Genomic DNA, 19,704 nt, shown 5'->3' with positions numbered 1-19,704 from the left:
CTGTCCTTTTTTATTTTTTAACTATTTCCTTGTCGTGTGTGTCGTTTTGCATTGGGGTGTTGGGAAGTTTTATGGGAGAAACCGTTTTTTGGTTCCCTTTTTTTTTCTTTTCTTTTTTTTTTTTATACACACACACGCACGCACACAGACACACCACTACACACATCCATGCTGCCTAATGCCTCGTCACGAAAGGGCAACGTTTATGAATTGATGATTATCATACATAGAAAAAGCAAACTTCCCGCCGTTCGTTATACTGCAACGTCTCAATGTGTGTTTTACGAGTGTATGGGATCTTTGTTAAACATGACTTCATCTTGTGACTGATGCCATGGCGGTAAATGTTTGATTTGAGAGGTAAAAATGATTTCGTGCCGAGAGTGTGTATACATTATCTCCAGAACACAGTCTATTTGGCTTCAGGACAAAAAACCCAGAGAGTAAAAGAGAGAAAAGAGATATCCCCAAAACGAGAGAGGGGGGGGGGGGCTCTTCTCCATCCCCTCCATCCCCCTCCGTAATCCCCCACGCAAAACAAAGAAAATGGACTCTCAAATTTTGGATAAAATAAAAATAAAATCGAGATATGACGGGCCCTTACTTTACTTTACTGCGACCCTGAAAAAAAAAAAAAAAAACAGGGGAAACCGCCGGGGAAAGGCAGCCATGCCGAACAAGCCGGTCGTTGTCGGGCTTTTGTTCCAACCCACCGAACCCTACACGACCACTCCCACCCCCCCGGCCAAACGTCCCTTGGGCTAGGGCACGTTGGAAGAGGGGAAAAAAAAAAGATCAGTGCGCTTTTTTTTTTTAACCCCTTCCTTCTTCGGGGGGTCATGATTCGCGAGTGCCAGGGGTCTGGGGGTGCAAAAGGTTTGGCCCTTGGAGGGCTTGGCTGCGAGGGCGAGGGGGCGGAGACGGGCAACGGGGAAGGGTACAGTGGAAGGCCGTCGTGGGACATGACGCTTTCCGTAAGAGGTATTTGCATAAGGAGGCGATGACGAGAGATCAACGACACAAGATGCGAAAAGCAGTTAGTGGTATGCTTGGGAGTGGCGGTCGAGGGGCGGTGGGAGGTAACATGGAGCCCATCATCACGTTTTGTATTTGGTCTCCGAACGCTATCGTCGTCCCCTCTTCCGATTGATACGCCACGGCCATGGCCCCCTTCGAGACGACTCGGAAACCCAGCTTGGTTACACAACAGGCTTAGAGATTACTCCGGTGGGCCTTGAAGGCATCATACACGCTCATGCCCTTGAGCACGTCCTCCTTCACCTTGTCGTCCGCCGCCGTGAGTTTTGGAAGAAGCTCTAGGACCTGGTCAACCTTGCCCTGGGGGATGACGACGACGCCGTTTACTGCATCAGCGAAGACGAGGTCTCCCGGGTTGACAACGCTGCCGTCGACGTCGATGGGGACCTGCACTGCCCACGGCGTGCTTTCTGCCCCTGCTCCAACGGTGGACATGCCTCGCGCCCAGATCTGCGGTCCTTTAGCCATTGCTGCTGCTCTTTCCGGATAACATGAATCGACGACTCACCGGCAGGCCTGTACTGGTCAGTTCGTCAAGGTCCCTTGCGCGACCCACGACCACCACCGCTCTCGCTTGGCGAACCTTCATCCTGACTGCCATGATACCCCCGCAGACGGCGTTCTTCTGCCCCTCAGGCTGTCTGATGATAACGACAGTGCCCGACTCTGTAATGTCTGCCCAGTGGGTGTCCTTTGGTATGTTGGCCGGGGGCGACTCCAGGGTCTCGCCCTTTCGGGCAAACAAGACTGTGGACGCCGGTGCTATGGTAATGGGAGCGCCGGCGGGGTTTGATTGGCCCAGGAGTTGAAGGTCGGGCAAGAAGCCTCCTCCTGGAACTTTCAGCTTTACGAGTGCATCGGATATGTCACAAGCGGTGTATTTCTGGAGAGCCGAGATGCGGGCATCTTCCGCGTTGGCCATGTTGATAGAAAACGCCCAATGGCCTGACCCGAGACACGGGGCTGATGAGTGGGATGCAAGATGGAAAAGATGCGGCAGGTTTGGAAGCGCAGGGAGCAATTTCACGATCCCCTGGGTCGGTCAGGCAATGTCGAGACCTAAAAGATACGTAGGATTCGAGTCGCAGTAAGCATCTACCATGGGAGTATCGGCTGGCGTTGGCTCTGGACGTTGACCGCGGCTAGGGGGACTTCTGGGATCCTCGACTCCTCGGGAGCCGCCGAGGCAGAAGTCACCCAATCAGGCGGCGTTCCAGGTGGAAGTGTGGGCATTTGATGGAATGCACGTTCAAGGCTTATGTTTGGTGGGGAGCAGGCACGGCAGGTGCAGCATCATGTGCGTTGTGCGGCAGCTTGGGACGAATGCGGTGCCATCTTGGCGGCTGCTCGGCCTCCTTCCAGATGCTTCGAGCTGTTCTTCCAAACGTTCCCTGCAGACGCGTTGGTTTACAGCAGCAGAATCGCCTGGTTCCAAGGCGGCCCAGCCTAGAGAGGTAGGCAAGCCGACGACTCCATTAATTGTGCACAGAGAGAAAAAAGACCAAAAAAACCTCAAGCTCAAAGCTGCGATACCGGCTCAGTTGGACGAGCAGTCCGATTACCGGGTTCAGGGAACTGAACGGAGTCAAGTCCGCGCGGATATGGGCACAGCTGTGTGAGGTGAGACTGTGGAGTTGAAGGCGGTTTGCAGCATGTGTCGATTCGGGGCTAGCATTTCCAAGGGATTTGTCATTGGCCGGTTATGCCCTAGCAGAAGTGTGTCTCGTATGAATATGCGAATAGTGGCGCAAAAGTCGACAGCTGCCGAGTGTGCAAGATGGTGTAAGTGAGACGGCAGGTGTCAGTCAGGCTGGTAGGCTGAAGCCACGGCGCCTCCATGCCTCCGAAATCCAAGGCATGGCGGCTGTGAGCCAAGGTGTTGTCCAGAATCAAAACTCGATCGATATTGTGTGCGCTCGCTTCTCATGCAGCTTCGCCGCGCACGAATCTCAAAGTTCAAACAGAAAACTTGTTGGTAACCAAGGTCAAAAGGGCAAAGGTAGGGGCCTCAAAAATGGGCCGTTGCAAGTGTCCGGGATGGCACCTGTGGCCTCCGGGGCGCGTGTTCCTGTTCCTGGATAAGGGCAGTAAACCCGGATCGGCGGTCAGGAAGAGCGAATAATGAACGAGCAGGCCATCGGTCGAGTGTCCGCAGGTTCATGTACCTCTAAAGTATCATAAGTTAGCTGTAGGTGCTGATGCGGCTGGATGGAGACGGTGCTGCACCCTGCATCTTGTCGACCTGGAGGAGCCTGTCGCCAGCCATTTTGCGAGACCCGAGTAGAGCTGAAAACCGGGTCAGTAGAAGGCGTGTTGGAGGTTGGCTTTTCTGGTTGGAATGATTGCCATACCAGATGTTAGCAAGAATGCCAATTGGTAGAAGCAAATACAGTCATTATTGTCCAATCGATCCGCAGTGAACAATGGAGGTTGTTTGTATCGGGGCATCCAAAAGGCGCAAAATGTGCTTATCGTGGTCTCACGTGGTGATAGACAATGACCAAGATCCACTGGGAAAGAAGGAGCAGATAAAATAAAGAAAAAGGGAAACCAGCACCCAGTATCCGTATCATTACTTAGCGCTTTCCCACACGGGTGGTGGTTGCATCGGTTGTTGGGGCAGGTACCGGGCCGTACTACGTCTAGAAGGTGCGAGCGACCTCCTGTGCTTGCTCCCGCTCCTACGCTTGTTCCTGCCCATCATTCTCATCATCAAGGAAGGAAGGTGCTACCTTCTGCCGCGTGTGTGTGCGTGTACCTGCCTTACGGCATGGGAGGATGTAATAATACTCTTACCAGACCGAGATCTCAGATGTGATGCGATAAACTGCGACACTCACCTCACCGGCCTGCAGTCTGCATGCTCGATGCCCGTCTCCCAACGTATGGTTCGCATCGCGCTCTCTCTCAACTTCTGCTCCATCATTGGCAATGCAACACTGGCCTCAAAATTCGGCCGTACCCCTCACTCGCCATGTCCAATAGCACGTCGACTCATGATACCAAAGCTGGCGACGACTCCAACAGACATGACACGGCGCTCTCGTCACTGGCTGGCCCGAACGAATGAGGGATACGCTTTGTCCACTACCCTACGCCAGTAACCTCTCTCCACTTGTGCCCAGGCCTGGGTAAGAAAACGCACCCCCCCAGAGAGATCTCCGTTTGTTGCCGGGTTGTAACAAGCGGGACACGGCTACGGCTACTCGCTAAGGGAACGTGGCCAGGGATGGCTCGGGCAGGCATGCGACCAAACAGGCGAGTCCACCGGGGGGCATGGTGATGGGGACTGTACTACGGACGAAATATTCTGCGTATCAGAATGGTGCCCTGCTCACTGGATCTGGACCCAATGCCATCCATATGTCATGGGATGTGTCGGCCCGCTGAAGATCATCTCCGTGTCTGACGGCAAAACACTGAACGAATTTAAGAGAGGGTCGAAGAGGGTCAACTGGCCCGTCTACGGATGAGCTGGACCGTAGCCATTGAATTTGCGAGTCATTTCGCAGGACTCGGGGCGGCGCAACTTTTCCTTTCTTTTTTCCAAACATGCAAAATGACTTGACAACTTTTGGATTCGCCCGCGTGAGACATGCCGCGCCACGCCTTGCGTTGCTTTGGGGGCGTCGATGGCCACCGGCTCAGGATCATACCCAATATCGGGAATCTCCTCCGACTGTATTGGCCAGTCTCCTTGGCCGAGAACGAGTACTGGTATCTTTGCCTCGGCGACAATCTTTCAACCTGTCACATCGGGTACACCTGGGTCCCTCCACTATGGGCATAGAGGGTAGAAAAGAAAGAAAACCAAAAAGATATCGTGCGGACTCGGATACCTTTGGGCACCAAGACACCAGTTCCCTACGTTTGTGATCACGGCCATAGTCTCGGTCAGACAGATCCCTTAAACAACATGCATAGCCCAATACTACACTCCTTCCGGCTACCAGACAAGACAAACCAGACGCGAACAGCTAGCCTCAGTGAACGCCGTTGCGTCGCGTTCCCGTCGCGGTGAAGTGCCGCTCACCGAGCCATTCCACACAGGTTTGACGTTTTAACGCAATGCTATGCGAACTGCAACATAACGGATGTCCCTCGCAGACTTTGTTTCAAGACGAGGGTTCATGGCTCAAATTGGGTGCGAAGGATCGGCGCATCCATCCCGAAGCCCCAGTTTGCACATCTCGTACAGATACCTCAGTTAGTATCAACTATCATCACTAATCTATAGCCCGCACCTATTACCTCGCTAGGTCGTGGAGATATCCTCTTTGTAGGTGCCTAACAAGTCATGTCCACCTACGGCCGTCCTTGGAACTTAGTCACGGCTTTTATCACAGCCAGCGATCGATGGGCATGGACATGGCTCCCCGGGAAGAGGGACGGGGCAACTTGAGCACCTTTTCCACAATGGCGCCGCCTGGCGGGTTTCCGAGAGACGGATCAGATCAAGTACAGGCCACGGGTGCCGTCGATTGGCTTGCTGTGGGGACGACGTCGCCTCAAGCTCCGCATCTCACCAAATTTGCATTAACGACGGACGTGGGATGCTCTGCACGCACAGGCTTTTGAAGCATGGTTACTTTGGGGCCTGATGAGTGTCTGCAGTGGCCGCACAGAGCCGGCCCAGCTAACCCTGGCCAAGCGCCGAAGCCATTCGTCCAGATCCTCTGGGCTGCAGCAGTCATGAACCAGCAGGGCCCATGTCGCTGGCACTTCATCCACACCTTCAAGCATAGTGCGATGGAGTGCGTAACTGGGCGGGCGGAGGAGAAAGATTCTATTCGCACGGATACCGAACTCTCCGTCATTCTTCACGGCGGCCACAGAGCCAGAAGGGGGCTGTTACTTGTAGTAACAAGTTTAGTTGTGCCAATCACAGACATTTGACCATCAAACGGAAGCCTCTGGCTTGCCTTCCAACCACACAGACGGACGGACGGCATGAAGAGAAGCAAACATCTCAGAGAAACCATTAAGAAAGTAAGAAAGAAAAAAAAGTACCAAACATCAAGCAGCCCAGCAAACAATCGATCGACGTCGTTGTTCGGAGTCAAGTCAAACTCTTGGCTGAGCTAGCTAGCAGGACACACAACATTCACAAGCTAGACAAAACAGCCCTGAGAGTCAGACTCAGAAGACTCAGATGGGTGTCAGTCAGACACAGACAGAGACAATACGTAGTTGGAGGAGTAGATTCTCATCAATCACAGCCAAAGTCACTGGCAAACGCGCCCTTCGTTCCTATTGGGTCCCACACCCACTGCCAGCGCCAGGAGCACCAGCAAGCCCTGGACGACCGCCAACCAGTACAGCGCATGTACCTCCAGTCCTCACCCTCACCCTCATCCTCACCTGGTCACCGTCACCTTGTCGACCTTATCCGCATACACGCCCATCTCACCTCAGGTTGATGAGAAGAATCCTCCTCGACTGCCACAATCGCCTGCCCGCCTGCCCATCCTATCCCATCTCATCACACCATTTGTTTGTCTGCCACAGAAACCCCATTTCCCCCACCTCTATTACCCCTACGCATCCGAACTTCCCCCAGCCACCATCGTCTTACTGCGCAGTAAGTAATCAACAGCAAGCTGCTTTGAACCACCGCCGCCTTTCGGAGTGCTCTCATTCTCGGTCGCTGGCTCTTCTGTCTGCCTCATCGACTCTTACTGGCCGCCCCCTACTCGCTCGAGGTACATCTCATCCTACCCCCCTCCAACACCAACCAACCCTGCCGGCCTTAACCCTACCATACCTTACCACTACCTTACTTTCACCTTGCCTTGCCTTGCCTTCTTTATCCGCAGGCTACCTGACACTATCGAACCGGCCTTTGCTTTCCTCCCTCCTCTGCCATCTCGACCTGTATCAGACAAGCCCGTCTGCTATTTACCACCACCACCACCACCACCACTACTACTACTGCTACTCGCCAGCGCCGCTGCCCAGAACGCGACGCCCTCCCACTAGGTACCTCCCCTGTGCTTCAGAGATCCACCCCACCACAAGCATCCAGATCTCCGAAGCTTCTCTGCAAGCCCTGCCGCTACCGACCACGCCCACTCCCACGCAACCCTCACCCTCAACTCGCTGAGACGAACTAGGAAGCTCTGCGCTGCAGCTGCGAAGCCGTCCCCTTCAAAATGTCAATAAAGTACGTCCCTCCGTGTCCGGTCTCTCTTATGCCTCTCCTCCTGCCTCTGCCACTGCTCTCTCTTCACCTTCCCGTCCTCCCACGCCGCCCAAGCCCCATCACCACGCCGGCATCCCGGTCAGAGTCCGTGGTACCCCGCCGTCGACCTTCTCTCTTCCCTCTCCCAACCCCACACGGCCGCGGCCCCCGTCCACCATGACGGACCAGTACTTGCAAGAGCAGCATGCTTTTACCATTGCCCGCACCGTCCAGAGAGAACGAGAGCTTGCCCAGGCCCGGTTGGATTCTGACCATGGTGATAGTTGGGTCATGATCACCCAGACGGGTGATATCAACCCGTTACCTCACGAACACATCAGACATAGATCCAATGCCAAAATCAGCCTCGACCTGTCCGTACCTAAATCTCTGCAGCAGGGCCGGACACCGTTCTCGCGCAGGAGTGATAACGGTACGGTATACATAACGACGCAGCGGGTATGCGCAGGACCCTTTTCTTTTCTCTCTGTCTCTTTCTCTGTCTCTCTCTCTCTTTCTCTCACACACACAAACACACCTACCCCCATGTTCCTCCCCAAAGGATATAGCGCCGACTGACAAGCATCTCTCTAGGTCATTTACATCCCTGCAAAACCAACCGCCGAGTTCAAGTCGTTTCATGCGCCGATCCTGAACTGCGAGGACACGTATGTAGGCTCGCCATTTTTCGGCGCGTGGTACTGGTCTGCCACCGTCGTGCCGGTCGCTGGTGGCGGCGTGCCTGCCGACATCCCGAGGGTCGAGTTGAAATTGAGCTTCAAAGAGGGTGGACACAGCGAGTTCAGGCAAAGGTTCGAGGAGCTGAAGGAGAGACTCGAGCACGTCAGGCGACTGCAGCTGGAGACTGGACAGACGGTCAACATTCCGGACGAGCCGCTGCCGGCGTACGAGGCGACGGAAGGTGGAGGCGCAGCGGCATCTAACAACCTCGCTCCGCAGCAGCCGGTGAGCAGGTCAGCGAGCTCGGGAAGCCAGAACCGACGGCCGGACGAGCCACCACCGGATTACGACGAGGCCCAGGCACAGACGCTCAGCATGCGGCTTGAGGACCACATTCGTGAGGAATCAGATAGAGCATAAGGGGGATGGCTCAGTTCGTTACGGCTCACGACTAACGCTTTTTACATGGATACCTTGCTGCATTTCACTCCCTACACATTTGTACTTTTTGATAGCATCTACACCAGCGGTTGCGGAACCTGCGTTTCTTAACGAACATCCAGAGTAGATAATGATGGACTTGTCATGATAACCGGAGGTGCGTATTCGGGAGAATGAGGGCACATTTTGCTGTATGTAGGTATAGTGACCTGTAGGAAGAAACTGGTTGGCTGCCACAGATGGCTCTAACGTTGAAGCTTATGCGCGAGTATGCGCAACCTCATGAGTAATCTCTTGTTGTACCACCATCTGTTATGTCGCATTGCGCGTGCAGTTTCTTTTGCCACTTTTCTTTTTTTCATGTGACGGCTACGACCACATACGACCACAGAGAGAGACAGAGGTAGTAGCTTGGAGCTTTGAACCACAATCAGCGCAGCGCAAAAAGTCAAAAAGTGGCACGGACTGGCTGCCAGCTGGCGAGGCTGTTGAGGTGCTGCTGCACTTGCCGGATCATGTTCGGCTGACTGCTTAGTCATACAGCCTTGAGCCATTCCACCGCAGCCAATCAAAAACGACCAATTGGGAATAACTTACGAGCCGATTCAGACACCCAGTTTTCGTCCGTCAACCTGCCGAAAGCTCCCGACCACCTTTTCCATCACCCTATTCACGACGACATCACGTCAAGCCATTGAGTGAGCTGCACAACCTCTGCCACAATGGGTTTCTGGGACACGATCACCGACCTCGCTGAGGCCGCCATGCCGTGGGCCACCGTCGAGGCCGAGGCCCCTGCTGCCGAAGACAAGGTGAGAGAGGAGCTTTGTGCGCAATTTGTTGCCGTGGTCTGAGGTCGGCGAGGACGCTGCATCAGCGCCAGAGAGTCCTCGTTCCGATCTCGACGACGTCCGCAGCATCTTTTCCTGTGCAATGACAAGCTTGAGGGCAATTTACTGACATTGTTTGTAGGAGGAGACCCCCGCCGAGGAGACCAAGGAGGAGCCCGAGGCTGAGGAGGAAGAAGAGGAAGAGGAGGAGGAAGAGGAGGACGAGGAGGAGGTCGTCGACCCCAAGGACCAGATCGAGGAAGGTGGGTGAAACTTTTTTTTTTATTCTATATGTCCTCTCTGGGATTCGAAGCCTCGCGATACCCCCGGACGATGACACGCACATGAGCAATTTTGCACTGTCGGAGCGGACGTCATCGGACGGCCGCAAAATATGGCGACGGATCACAACCACAGACTCTGCGGGACATTTAAATGCTGACATTCGGCGTACAGAGTGCAAGGAGTCCAAGGCTTGCGCACCGGCCAAGCACCACTACGACGAGTGCGTCGAGCGCGTCACGGCGGCCGCCGACTCCGAGGAGGGTGCCAAGGAGGACTGCGTTGAGGAGTGTAAGTGATGACAGTGGCATATCGCGTTGAGCAAATTTCCCCGGACAACCGCGGTCCCGGGGTTTTTTTTGCCTTTTCGGAGAGTCAAGCGACTGACATATAGCAGTCTTCCACCTCGCCCACTGTGCCACCCAGTGCGCCGCCCCCAAGCTCTGGGCCCAGCTCAAATAAACGTGCCGGCATCCCGTCACGATAATTAACGGCGTCGACGACAATTCTAGTTGTTTGCAATTTAACAAACCGCAATCGGAACGGCATCGGCATAAGATCTTTTCTTGGAAGGAGTAGACCGCGCGAAGAGAGAAAAGGTGACTGCCGAGTTCGAGACGAGACGACCGTCTAGCTAAAGCACAATCCTGGTCCCCTCCCCAACCCTTGGCACGGGGGGGAGATCGAAAAATCTGTACCGCCAGAGATGCTGTTGTCCAGGTCGTGTTACGGTTCAGTTATGAGCCTGGCCGGTCTGGGTTGCGGCATCGAACCCCCTTGTCTTTTGTACCATAGGCATCGCCCGCAATAGATTCCTCTTGATTTACCCCCACGCAGTGCACTCTGACTAGGCATAGGATGTTTGGTGGTCCAGTTTAAGATGGATATAGTACGGTCACGGACAAGGTGATGTGATTGTGCAGTGATGTGAGATGTCACAACTGATGCTGACGATGCTTGCCTGACGCCGACTAGATCCTCCGGTCCGCTGTAGAACATTCGGTTCATTCCAGGCTCCAGTCCAGGGTCGTTATATGTGCATGCCGACAGCTCACGGAACAGTTAAAAAAGGAGAGGAGAACATGTCTGGCGCGGCTACGCTAGGGGTGGCAAGTAGGCGTCTCTCTAGGGACAGGCCAAAAAGAAGAACAAATGGCGCGATGATGGGGGATGGGGGGTTGGTGAAGGAGCGATAGAATGGAGCCCGGGCCGTAGGAATGAATATCTGCTCGTCTGCGGCAAAGCGATGAAACGCTAGATAATCTAGGAAGGCCGTTTTTTTTTGTTTTTTTTTTATGAATCAACAGTCGGGGACCCATTCTGGCTCATTGCGACATACGGCCCGAGTAACTTCGCCGAAGGTCATTTGGATGGACATATCGATTCATTTTTTATTTTATTTTGTTCTTGTTAATTTTGGCGTTTTTTGGTCTTGGCTTTTTCTTCCAGTGAAAGAAAATAAAATAAAATAAATAAATTTATGCAGCACTTGCATGAAGGTCCAGGGCGTGGCTGAAGCTGTTCTGTAGCTGTAGCTATGGCTATCTGTTGCATCGCTTAAACCTAGCAAATCGAGGTCGATCCTGACAAAAGTTGCCAAAAATGGCAAAGAAGACAAAAAAAAAAAAAAAGAATGACACCAAAAAAAAGATGAGGACTCGGATGGTTGGGTCATTTCAGCCATGAACCGGGCGGGACTAGGTTGGCCAAATGCGAGCAAATCGGCCGAGAGACAAGCCAATAAGACGGGTGGTCACCAGGTTCCTCTCCCCCCCCCAATCCCCGCAATGTTATCCGCAGGTTGGTTCTGGGCCCGGTGGTGCTTCTGCAGGAAATGGGATGCGGGTGGTGGTGGTGGTGTGGTGTGGGAAGGGCGTTCGGTGACCAACGGCCATTGTCCCAGCGACACCATTAAACCCCAACACTTATCTTTATGCAATGGTTCCTCGGTTCTCGAGGGTGTCTGCAGGTGTAATTACATGGCATGTGAGCATCTTGACTTGGGATTCTCTCGGGGGAGGAGGGGGGGGAACGTAATGTGTAACCTGTGATTCTGCAGTGTGGTGAATGATGGCTGTGATGAATGATAACGGGGGGCGAGGGTGCAGGACAGGACGGGAGAGAGCAGTTCGAGTTCTATCATGGCATAGTTCGTTGGGTCAACCATGGGATGCCCTCGTTCGCAATGTCATGGCCATGTATGAAATAATCGGACCAAGATGCCATGGCCACGGTTCCTGGTTATCAGGTTCCTAACAGATTTCCGTCTGACAACGGCCCGTAAGTTGTTAGCGCTGACTTAGCTCGTCTCAAATTGTTACCAAAATGAGGAGCCACGCGAGGTGGGAAGGAGGGGTTCCGGCGCTAGGTCCTTCTTTCGCCTGTCCAACATACTGAGTATGCTGGTACATAGGTTAGTGGGAGTGTTCCAGCCGTATGTACCTACATACTAATTAGTAGTACTCCGTACTTCCTCATGGGAAGGAACGGTTATGCACGGGGAACGCTGCCGGAAGGAGTTGACGTGGGCCTTTATTTTATTATGTTGGTACATGGTTACTTTTTTTTTTTCTTTGCATGGGGACTTTGCTTCATTTTTGGACCCTTTTAGCATCCATCAAAGTCTGGCCTCTTTGTCTATTGACTGATTCTTTTGTGGCTCGACCCCAAATGGATGGTCGACATTGTTAGACTCTCGCAGCCAATATCATTCATTCATTCATCCATTCACTCATCCAACTGGCAAGGTTACACTGCCTCCTTTCCTGGCCTAGGCTCATCCGATGCCGTATCTTGTATCTGTACCCATACTTACCTTTCTAATGCCAATGCTAATGTACAACAACTAACTAGTCTAGGTAGGATAGCTTCCGAAAAGAGTGATGCAACTCCAACAATCAAGCACCATGCAAATGCAGGGCTCGCCTTTTTCGATAAACACCTGCCCTGCTGCCCCTGCTCACCTTTCTTCCCACTCCCCTTCATCCCCTTCTTAAAGCCGTCGACCTCCTCTTCAACCCTCCCCCTTTCCCCCTCCCCCTCCCCGCTCTGTCTCCTCTTGGCCTTTGGCCTCTTCCATGTTCATTTTCCATCCCTTGTTGTCGGGAGCGCCCGTTTGTTTGCCACCCAGAGAAAAAGAAGGAAAGACAAAAAAAAGAGTAGTTGGAGCCAAAGTCTGAGACGACGGAGACAAGCTTCTTTTGCGACAGCCCAGGACTCCCCGCCAAGGAGCACCTAGGCTCATCTCCCGCACCCGCTAAATCCACCAAAAACCCCTAGCCCCCGTCTCATCGGAGCTACGCTAGTATCATCCTCGAACCTGGCTGGGCTGAGCTGCGGCTGTCGTGCTCTTTTTTTCCTCCTCCCCTTCAAAAATGCCCTTCTCCCTCCGCCCAAAGACCTCTGAGGTCCCCCCCGACAACACCAACAAAGTCGACGACGACAACCCGGCCACCGTCATCTCATCCCACAACTCTTCCGACGACAACAGCGCCGAAAAGAAGATTGCCATGCCTACCTCCGGCCGCCCTGCCGGCCCCGGCTTTGGGAAGCTCGGAGAAGAGGAGTATGAGCTGCGCGATGTGGACACTTCGGGATCGCGTGACAACACATCCGGTGCCCCTCGTGGAGCCGACAACAGCAGTGTGCTCGAGGGCACTGCGACCGAGTATCGCACCTACAAACGCCGCTGGTTCGGCCTGGCACAGTTGACCCTGCTCAACGTCATTGTTTCGTGGGATGTAAGTGATTTGCAACTTTTCTCATTGTTAAAAGACGCAAAAGAAAAAAAAGAAACTTTTTTTTCGTCATTGTTGTTGTTGTTGTTGTTGTTGTTGTCTAAGACAAATTGGAATGAGATGGTGGAACACACACACACCTGCAGCATCGTGACCGCTGCTGCAAGCCACAGTCGATCTCCCAGGACAAAGGGCGACGAATAACAGCACATTTTCGCAACAACAGATTTTTTTCACTGCAATTCAAGCGCAAGGCTGACAGGTTCCCAGTGGCTAACATTCGCCCCCGTTGCCAAAAATGCCGCCGCCTACTACAACGTCTCCGAGTCCGCCATTAACTGGATTTCGACGGCTTTCCTCTTCTCATTTGTCGTAATTTTCCCCCTGACGATTCGCATCTTGCACTGGGGCCCGAAGCCGTCTTTCATGACAGCCGCCGCCCTGATCCTCGTCGGCAACTGGGTTCGCTATGGCGGCTCCCATTCGAAGAGTGGCGGTAACTACGGCGTCGTAATGTTTGGTCAGATCCTCACCGGTCTCGCTCAGCCCTTCGTTCTGGCCGCCCCTACCCGCTACTCGGATTTGTGGTTCACCAACCGCGGCCGCGTCGCCGCTACGGCACTTACATCCCTTGCTAACCCGCTCGGTGGTGCACTGGGCCAGCTCATCGTTCCCTTCTGGGTCTCCTCCCCGAGCGACATGTCGGCCGGCGTCCTCTTTGTCTCCATTATCTCCACCGTCGCCGCTCTGCCGGCCTTTTTCATCCCCGCCCGGCCCCCGACCCCCGTCGCCCCGTCATCACAGACCCTGAAGCTCGGCATCCGCGAGTCCTTCGGCATCGTCTCGCGCTCCCTCGAGCTGTGGCTCATCCTCGTGCCATATGCATTCTATGTCGGCTTCTTCAACTCCACCTCCACCCTCCTTAACCAGATGATGTACCCCTACGGTTTCACCGACGAGGAGGCTGGTATCGCTGGTGCCCTTTTGATCGTCGTCGGTCTTGTCGCTTCCGCAATCACCTCCCCGATCCTCGACCGCACCAAGGCCTTCCTCCTCGCAATCAAGGTCGCCGTCCCCATCATCGGCATCTGTTATCTCATCTTCATCTGGATGCCCGAGACTCGCAACATCGCCGGTCCCTACGTCGTGCTCGCCATCCTCGGCGCCTCGTCCTTTTCTCTTGTTCCCGTCGCTCTGGAGCTTCTTATCGAGCTGAGCCACCCCATCTCCCCGGAAGTCACGAGCACCATCGCCTGGGCCGGAGGCCAACTGCTCGGCGCGCTGTTCATCATCATCTCGGACGCCCTGCAGGCCAGCGATACCGCCAACCCTCCCAAGAACCTGAAGAACGCCCTCATCTTCCAGGCCGTCGTCGCCCTCGTCGTCGTCCCGCTGCCTCTTCTCCTCGGTCTCTTTGGCAGGAGCGACAGAGTGAGCTTGCGACGTATTCGCTCCGACGAGCAAGGACCGCGGGCAGCCTAGCCTAGCCCCTTAATGAATGTGTTAATGAAGAGGAGTTGCAAATGAAACATGAACAAAAGTTGTAATTAGGTATTATTCGTATAGTAATTTTGGATACCCCCACAAAAACCAGTCTTGTAATACGCATGCTTCCCATTCGCGTTGACACGTGTTGCTGCTGCTACTGCTGCTACTGCTGCTGTTGCTGCTGCTCCCCTGACCGGATATCGAGTAACTGCTCCCACTGCTTCCTCAACCTCTCCATCTCGCCCCACGCCTGCACTCCCAACTCCTCAAACTCGACAAGCTGGTCCCTGTTCAAGTCCATGGCCCCGGGGTGTCGTCCGACAGCCTTCCGCAGCACGCCGGTAGCGGGGTCCCTCGCGAGGCTCTCGCGGTCCTCGACAGCGCCCTCCCACCCCCACCACTCCACCTCCGTCTTCTTCACCTCCATCCGTCCCGTGATGCTCGCCGCGGACCCCCACTTGATCCTCTTGGCGTCCAGCTCCTTCAGCGTCTCGTCGTCCTGCAGCGCCAGCCACACCGTCGCCACGGCGCCGCCGTACCACGTCACGGGGTGCCACGGCGACCCCATCCACCGCGCGAGGAACAGCGCGAACTTGTAGGCGTAAAACAGGATGAAGGGGAACGGCACGGGGAACAGGCTGGACGCGACGACGCCCGGGTGCGTGAGGTAGAAGGACGGGCGGACGGGCAGTTTCCGCGCCGTCTCGGGGTCCTCGGGCGTGAAGTACGTCTTGGTGTACCGCTGGGGACCGGGCAGGTGCGACGTCAGCGCCAGCACGTCCGTCAGCCTCTTGGAGCTCTCGTACGGCGCACTCGTCTCCACGCCCTGGAAATCTTCCAGCCGGAAATGGTGCGCCTGCGGCTCGACGCTGCTGGTCCAGATTATCCTACCCGGTGTCTCTTCCTGTTTGGCCCTGCTTAGCAGCGGTAGCAACTCGTGCGCCAGGACGTAGTGCCCAAAGACATTCGCGCAGAACACTTCTCCTAGAACGGGGGTTGAGGGCTTGGTATCGTAAGCGGACGCGACGGCGAGGGGGTTAAAGGGGGAATCGGTAGGTACCAGATCGGAGCGGACGGGTCGCTGGTTCAGGACGGCGCCGGGGCGGGCGATTTTGAAGTCTGGCCAGGTCAGGGTCGGCAGGAGGCCCTTTGTGAACAACGACTTGAAAAGGCCGGGCCAGTCTAGGCCTGTCCAGCCGCCGAAGCCCGCGTTGAAGATTACCGAGTCGAGACGGGGGATTTTGTACATGTATGCCTTCGGGTCTGTCGGGTCGCTGATGTGTCCTGCTACCAGCGTCGCTGCGCAATTGTACACGGACGGCAGGTCGCAGAGGTCGACTTGGGTGCTGAGGAGGTGAACTCGCGAGATTGTGTCTTCGGGGTCGTAGGTCGGCCCCGTGCGGGATCGAAGGGAGGACGACGAGGATGCTGTGCGCTCGAGGTGAAGGCGCAAGGAGGAGATTGTTTCGCGGGACTTGCGGACGGATCGTGTCGTCGGGATGAGGACGAGGTGGGAGGTTAGGGAGCGGGTCACGAGGAAGTCGTCGATCAGGCGTTCGCAGATACCGAGGCCGACGCCGCTGTATGATTGTCAGTTCATTGAAGCCCGGCGCGGGGTTGCATGGGGGGGGGGAGAGGGGAGGTGGTGGAATGTCACCTGTTTGCGCCGGTGACCAGCACGAACAGCTGCTCGTGGGGAGGCGCCTGGTTCCAGGGCGCTGCGATCATGATGTTGAAATTCAATCGGTTGTGACAATTGTGGGGAGAAAGCGAACGTGAGAAGAAGAAGAAGAAGTGGTGGTTAACGTCGTGGGGTGTTTGGCGGTGAGTTTCGTCGTCCTATCCAAATGTAAAATAAAATTCAGGGACGCGGGCGAAGCTACTTAAGGTTGCTGCCCCTTTGGGAAATCGCAACGACTTGCCTGTACCGGGTCCCGTACTTATGCGGGTCCACGGAAACCTCCGCTTCCGTTGGGACGCTCAACGGCGCATGTGTCAGCTGGCCGAACCGGCTAAGAGAGCTTCCGTGTCGTTCGAGGCGGGCAGCATGAGCATTTTCCTGCCTTCAAATTGAAAAATACACGTTCCGGCTTGACGTCTTCCTCATCATATCACGTTCGGTCCTTCGTAAATGTCGACTTAAGCCCCCGGACGAGCTGAATGAGTCTGGGTGGGTTCTGCGGTTCGGGTCTAGGCGGATCGGTGCCTGTCAGACTACATGCAGATCATCAGCGGGGGGCATGCCATTGGTTCAATGTGTCAGCTATTCCGAGGCACCCGAACGAGGATCCGAATACGGATCCGAGTTGCCTTCTTGAGATGGTGATATTGAGGCTTGTACAGAGCAGTACGCGTGGCCGTACACATATACGTGGATCAATTCTGTGGTATGAGGGTAATTGGTCCAGCGCGGGACGATAGACATGAAGGAAGGCCGAGTTATTCCAGATATTCGGCCCGCTACTTTCATGAATTGCACCACGTTTGTCTCTTTACAATCCTTGCCATTGTCAAGCTGAATTCCTTCGTCTTGGCTTCGTTTTTAACAACCCTGAGTAGTCTCAAGCTCTTTTCTTACAATCGGTAACGTGGCCTTCTACGTTCAGTTTCATAGGTGAAGTTCACTTATCCTAGAAGCTCATCTCTTGTGTAGCCAGTTGGAATTAGAGGTCTTGATAACATATAATTACTATCCAGTTGCTTCAGCATGGAGTCCACCGTAAGCTTTTTCACGATTGTTCTTCTGTCATATTATTCCAATAAAGTCACACTCCCCATGTCAAACATTCAGCATATCATTTGTCTAATAATGCAAGTTCTATTTCCGCCTAGTAAGCTGTGGCAGAGAGGTAAATAATGCATAGAGAAGAACGCTTATCAGAAAGCCAAACATTGGGCCCAAAATCAAGCCCAGCATAACAACGAGATCGTCTAAAGAAAGGTTGAACCACCTAGTCCAATCGTCCAAAGAAGAGTCGAACAGCCCCGTCGAATTGCCCAAAGAAGAGTTAAACAGCCCAGCCAAGTAGTTCGATGGAAGTTTGAACGAGTACTTCGAATCCAATTCATCATCCATACAATGTAAGTAGTAGAGCAAGTAAAAATACCCCAACAATATTTGAATGGTCAGTACAGGTACCCGTTGCCAATACACATAGAGTGCAAATGGGCATAGCGAACAGAATGAGGTCAACCAGCCGAGAGTAGACGTTCTGCACGCCAGCATGACGGGGATGACCAGGTGAAACCACCGAGCTGATCTTTCAAAGGTATCCAATACCTTTCCAAGGCGCGCCTGGCGCTGCTCGTGCGATTCCGGGTTCGCCAAAGAATGTAGACTGACAACAAATATACGACCTCCGCCAAACTGTTTCTGTTTGGTAGAAATCACAATGACCAACGGTCCAAACCGAATCTCATCACTAGTAGCCTTGAGAATGTTGCTGGAAGCATGCTGAAAAAAGCTGCTTAGGCAGCTAAACCGATCAGCTTCAAGGACATGGTAACGCAGCCCCTGCTCGTTCGTTTTCAAGATGAGAATCAGGTCGGGCCTAATATGCCTTGCACGAAGCCGAAGGATCCAATTGATGCTTTCAATTGGCTGCGGCTCGCCATTGCGTGCCATCTCGACTAAACGATCAAGCCCAGGTATAGTGGAGATGGATTCGGCTTCCATGAGCTTGAGTCCACTGGACTCAAGTCTGAAGTCGAATAGTAGCCAGTCCTGCGTCTTCGCGGCCAAGTTACCACCAGCTCTGGCGCTTCGGCATTCGAGGGAAACCCACGCCGATGGCGAATTGACAGCGTTCCGAGGAATGTCATGAAACGGCTGAGCCCGCGCCATTTTCTCGATTTCGTGGCTCGTTTCCGGTTTCTTGGTCTCCGGTGAGAAAGGCAATCCCACAAGTCTTTGGCTGTTGTCCTCCAGGCAGCAGTTCAACACTGCAATTGCTTGGCCTTCTCTAGACTTGTATAATGGGCACTGCAGTTGTACGCCACCAACCAGGGCGTTGTATTTCGGCTTATGCCCCAAGGACTTAGGAGTCCATAGACTCCTGCCTTCAGATGGTTCACAGGACACGATGTTACCACAGTTGCTAAAACAAGTTGGGGAAGTCGCTAACTGCAGTTTCCAGCAAAAAGTGCCTTCTGGGGCCGGGAGCGTGTGGCCTCCGACCAATATTGAATGGTCAGGGTTGTTCTTCATAATTTCTTCTTGTAGTCGAATAAAGGCTCTGTCTGTTTCGCCGTATATCTTGGGCATGTAAACGCCGAATATCCCAAGCAAGCAGTAGGCGGCATCCTCTGTTCTCGTGGTGACGCGATTAGCTGCCCACGACATACGCTGGGCAATGCTGGCCTGTCGAAAGTCCTTGCGCCCAGTAAGAATTTCTTGAGGAATTCTTGTGATTCTCTCAATATCTGAAGATAATTCAACCCTGTCACCAAGAAACTTCCATCGGCAGTTGTAGAACAGAAGCTTAGTTGGGGCGATAAGTTCCTGCAAAGTCCAGCCCCTTGTGAACCACAAGCTTCTATGGAGTTCATTGCCTGAGGAGACATCAGAGAGATAGGCATAGCAGACTTTGGCTTTCTCGTACCACTGGAACATGGAATTGATTGCTTCTGCGAGCTCCTCAGAACTCGACTTGTCGATGCAGCATGTGTCGATCCAAATGCAACCAATTTTCTCCCTCTTGGCTATCTGGCGGCATCCCTCCAGCTTTGAAGGCCAGGTCATGGGCAAACGATAGCGGCGAGATTGAATCTGCTCAAAGGACACCTCTTTGTCGCCCCATCTATGGGACAAAATGGCGTACGGAGGGACGTCGTCTCCTAAGAATTGCTCTCATTTTCTTGTTTTGACATTGAGGAGTCGCATTCTGGAGTTAGAATTTCCTGATTTTGCGTCCAAAAGTCTCCGCTAGTCAGAATGATCAGAATGCAAGAGGGGGTACGCTTCAGGAGGTCGAGAGCCTGCTCTCCCTTGAACATGTTCAGCTGCCAAGACAATCAATCAGACCAC

The 19,704-nt window shown here is 53.9% G+C and overlaps 6 protein-coding genes across 6 annotated transcripts; 3 read left to right on the top strand and 3 right to left on the bottom strand.

The window, feature by feature from the left end:
- Positions 1 to 1,212: 1,212 nt before the first annotated feature.
- Positions 1,213 to 1,960, bottom strand: CTRU02_204681 (DlpA domain-containing protein; the record flags this gene model as incomplete). The annotated part of the gene is made up of 2 exons (XM_036721158.1): positions 1,213 to 1,488; positions 1,547 to 1,960. The coding sequence occupies 2 exons, from the start codon at positions 1,958 to 1,960 to the stop codon at positions 1,213 to 1,215; spliced, it is 690 nt and encodes a 229-aa protein (XP_036587141.1).
- Positions 1,961 to 7,396: 5,436 nt separating this feature from the next.
- CTRU02_204680 (ww-domain ligand protein) lies at positions 7,397 to 8,320 on the top strand (the record flags this gene model as incomplete). The annotated part of the gene is made up of 2 exons (XM_036721156.1): positions 7,397 to 7,678; positions 7,814 to 8,320. The coding sequence occupies 2 exons, from the start codon at positions 7,397 to 7,399 to the stop codon at positions 8,318 to 8,320; spliced, it is 789 nt and encodes a 262-aa protein (XP_036587140.1).
- A 743-nt stretch (positions 8,321 to 9,063) lies between these two features.
- On the top strand, positions 9,064 to 9,915 carry CTRU02_204679 (Cytochrome b-c1 complex subunit 6; the record flags this gene model as incomplete). The annotated part of the gene is made up of 4 exons (XM_036721155.1): positions 9,064 to 9,153; positions 9,314 to 9,434; positions 9,628 to 9,744; positions 9,851 to 9,915. The coding sequence occupies 4 exons, from the start codon at positions 9,064 to 9,066 to the stop codon at positions 9,913 to 9,915; spliced, it is 393 nt and encodes a 130-aa protein (XP_036587139.1).
- Positions 9,916 to 12,827: 2,912 nt separating this feature from the next.
- CTRU02_204678 (Major facilitator superfamily domain-containing protein 7) lies at positions 12,828 to 14,672 on the top strand (the record flags this gene model as incomplete). Its single annotated transcript, XM_036721154.1, has 2 exons — positions 12,828 to 13,193; positions 13,461 to 14,672. The coding sequence occupies 2 exons, from the start codon at positions 12,828 to 12,830 to the stop codon at positions 14,670 to 14,672; spliced, it is 1,578 nt and encodes a 525-aa protein (XP_036587138.1).
- A 169-nt stretch (positions 14,673 to 14,841) lies between these two features.
- CTRU02_204677 (3-ketosteroid reductase) lies at positions 14,842 to 16,406 on the bottom strand (the record flags this gene model as incomplete). Its single annotated transcript, XM_036721153.1, has 2 exons — positions 14,842 to 16,258; positions 16,336 to 16,406. The coding sequence occupies 2 exons, from the start codon at positions 16,404 to 16,406 to the stop codon at positions 14,842 to 14,844; spliced, it is 1,488 nt and encodes a 495-aa protein (XP_036587137.1).
- Positions 16,407 to 18,881: 2,475 nt separating this feature from the next.
- On the bottom strand, positions 18,882 to 19,226 carry CTRU02_204676 (uncharacterized protein; the record flags this gene model as incomplete). The annotated part of the gene is made up of 1 exon (XM_036721152.1): positions 18,882 to 19,226. One exon carries the CDS (start codon positions 19,224 to 19,226, stop codon positions 18,882 to 18,884), a length of 345 nt encoding a protein of 114 aa, XP_036587136.1.
- Positions 19,227 to 19,704: the final 478 nt, after the last annotated feature.

The sequence above is a fragment of the Colletotrichum truncatum genome (assembly GCF_014235925.2).
Source record: "Colletotrichum truncatum strain CMES1059 chromosome Unknown Contig_0002, whole genome shotgun sequence".
NCBI lineage: Eukaryota > Fungi > Ascomycota > Sordariomycetes > Glomerellales > Glomerellaceae > Colletotrichum > Colletotrichum truncatum.
This window is presented reverse-complemented; position numbering and strand designations above follow the sequence as displayed.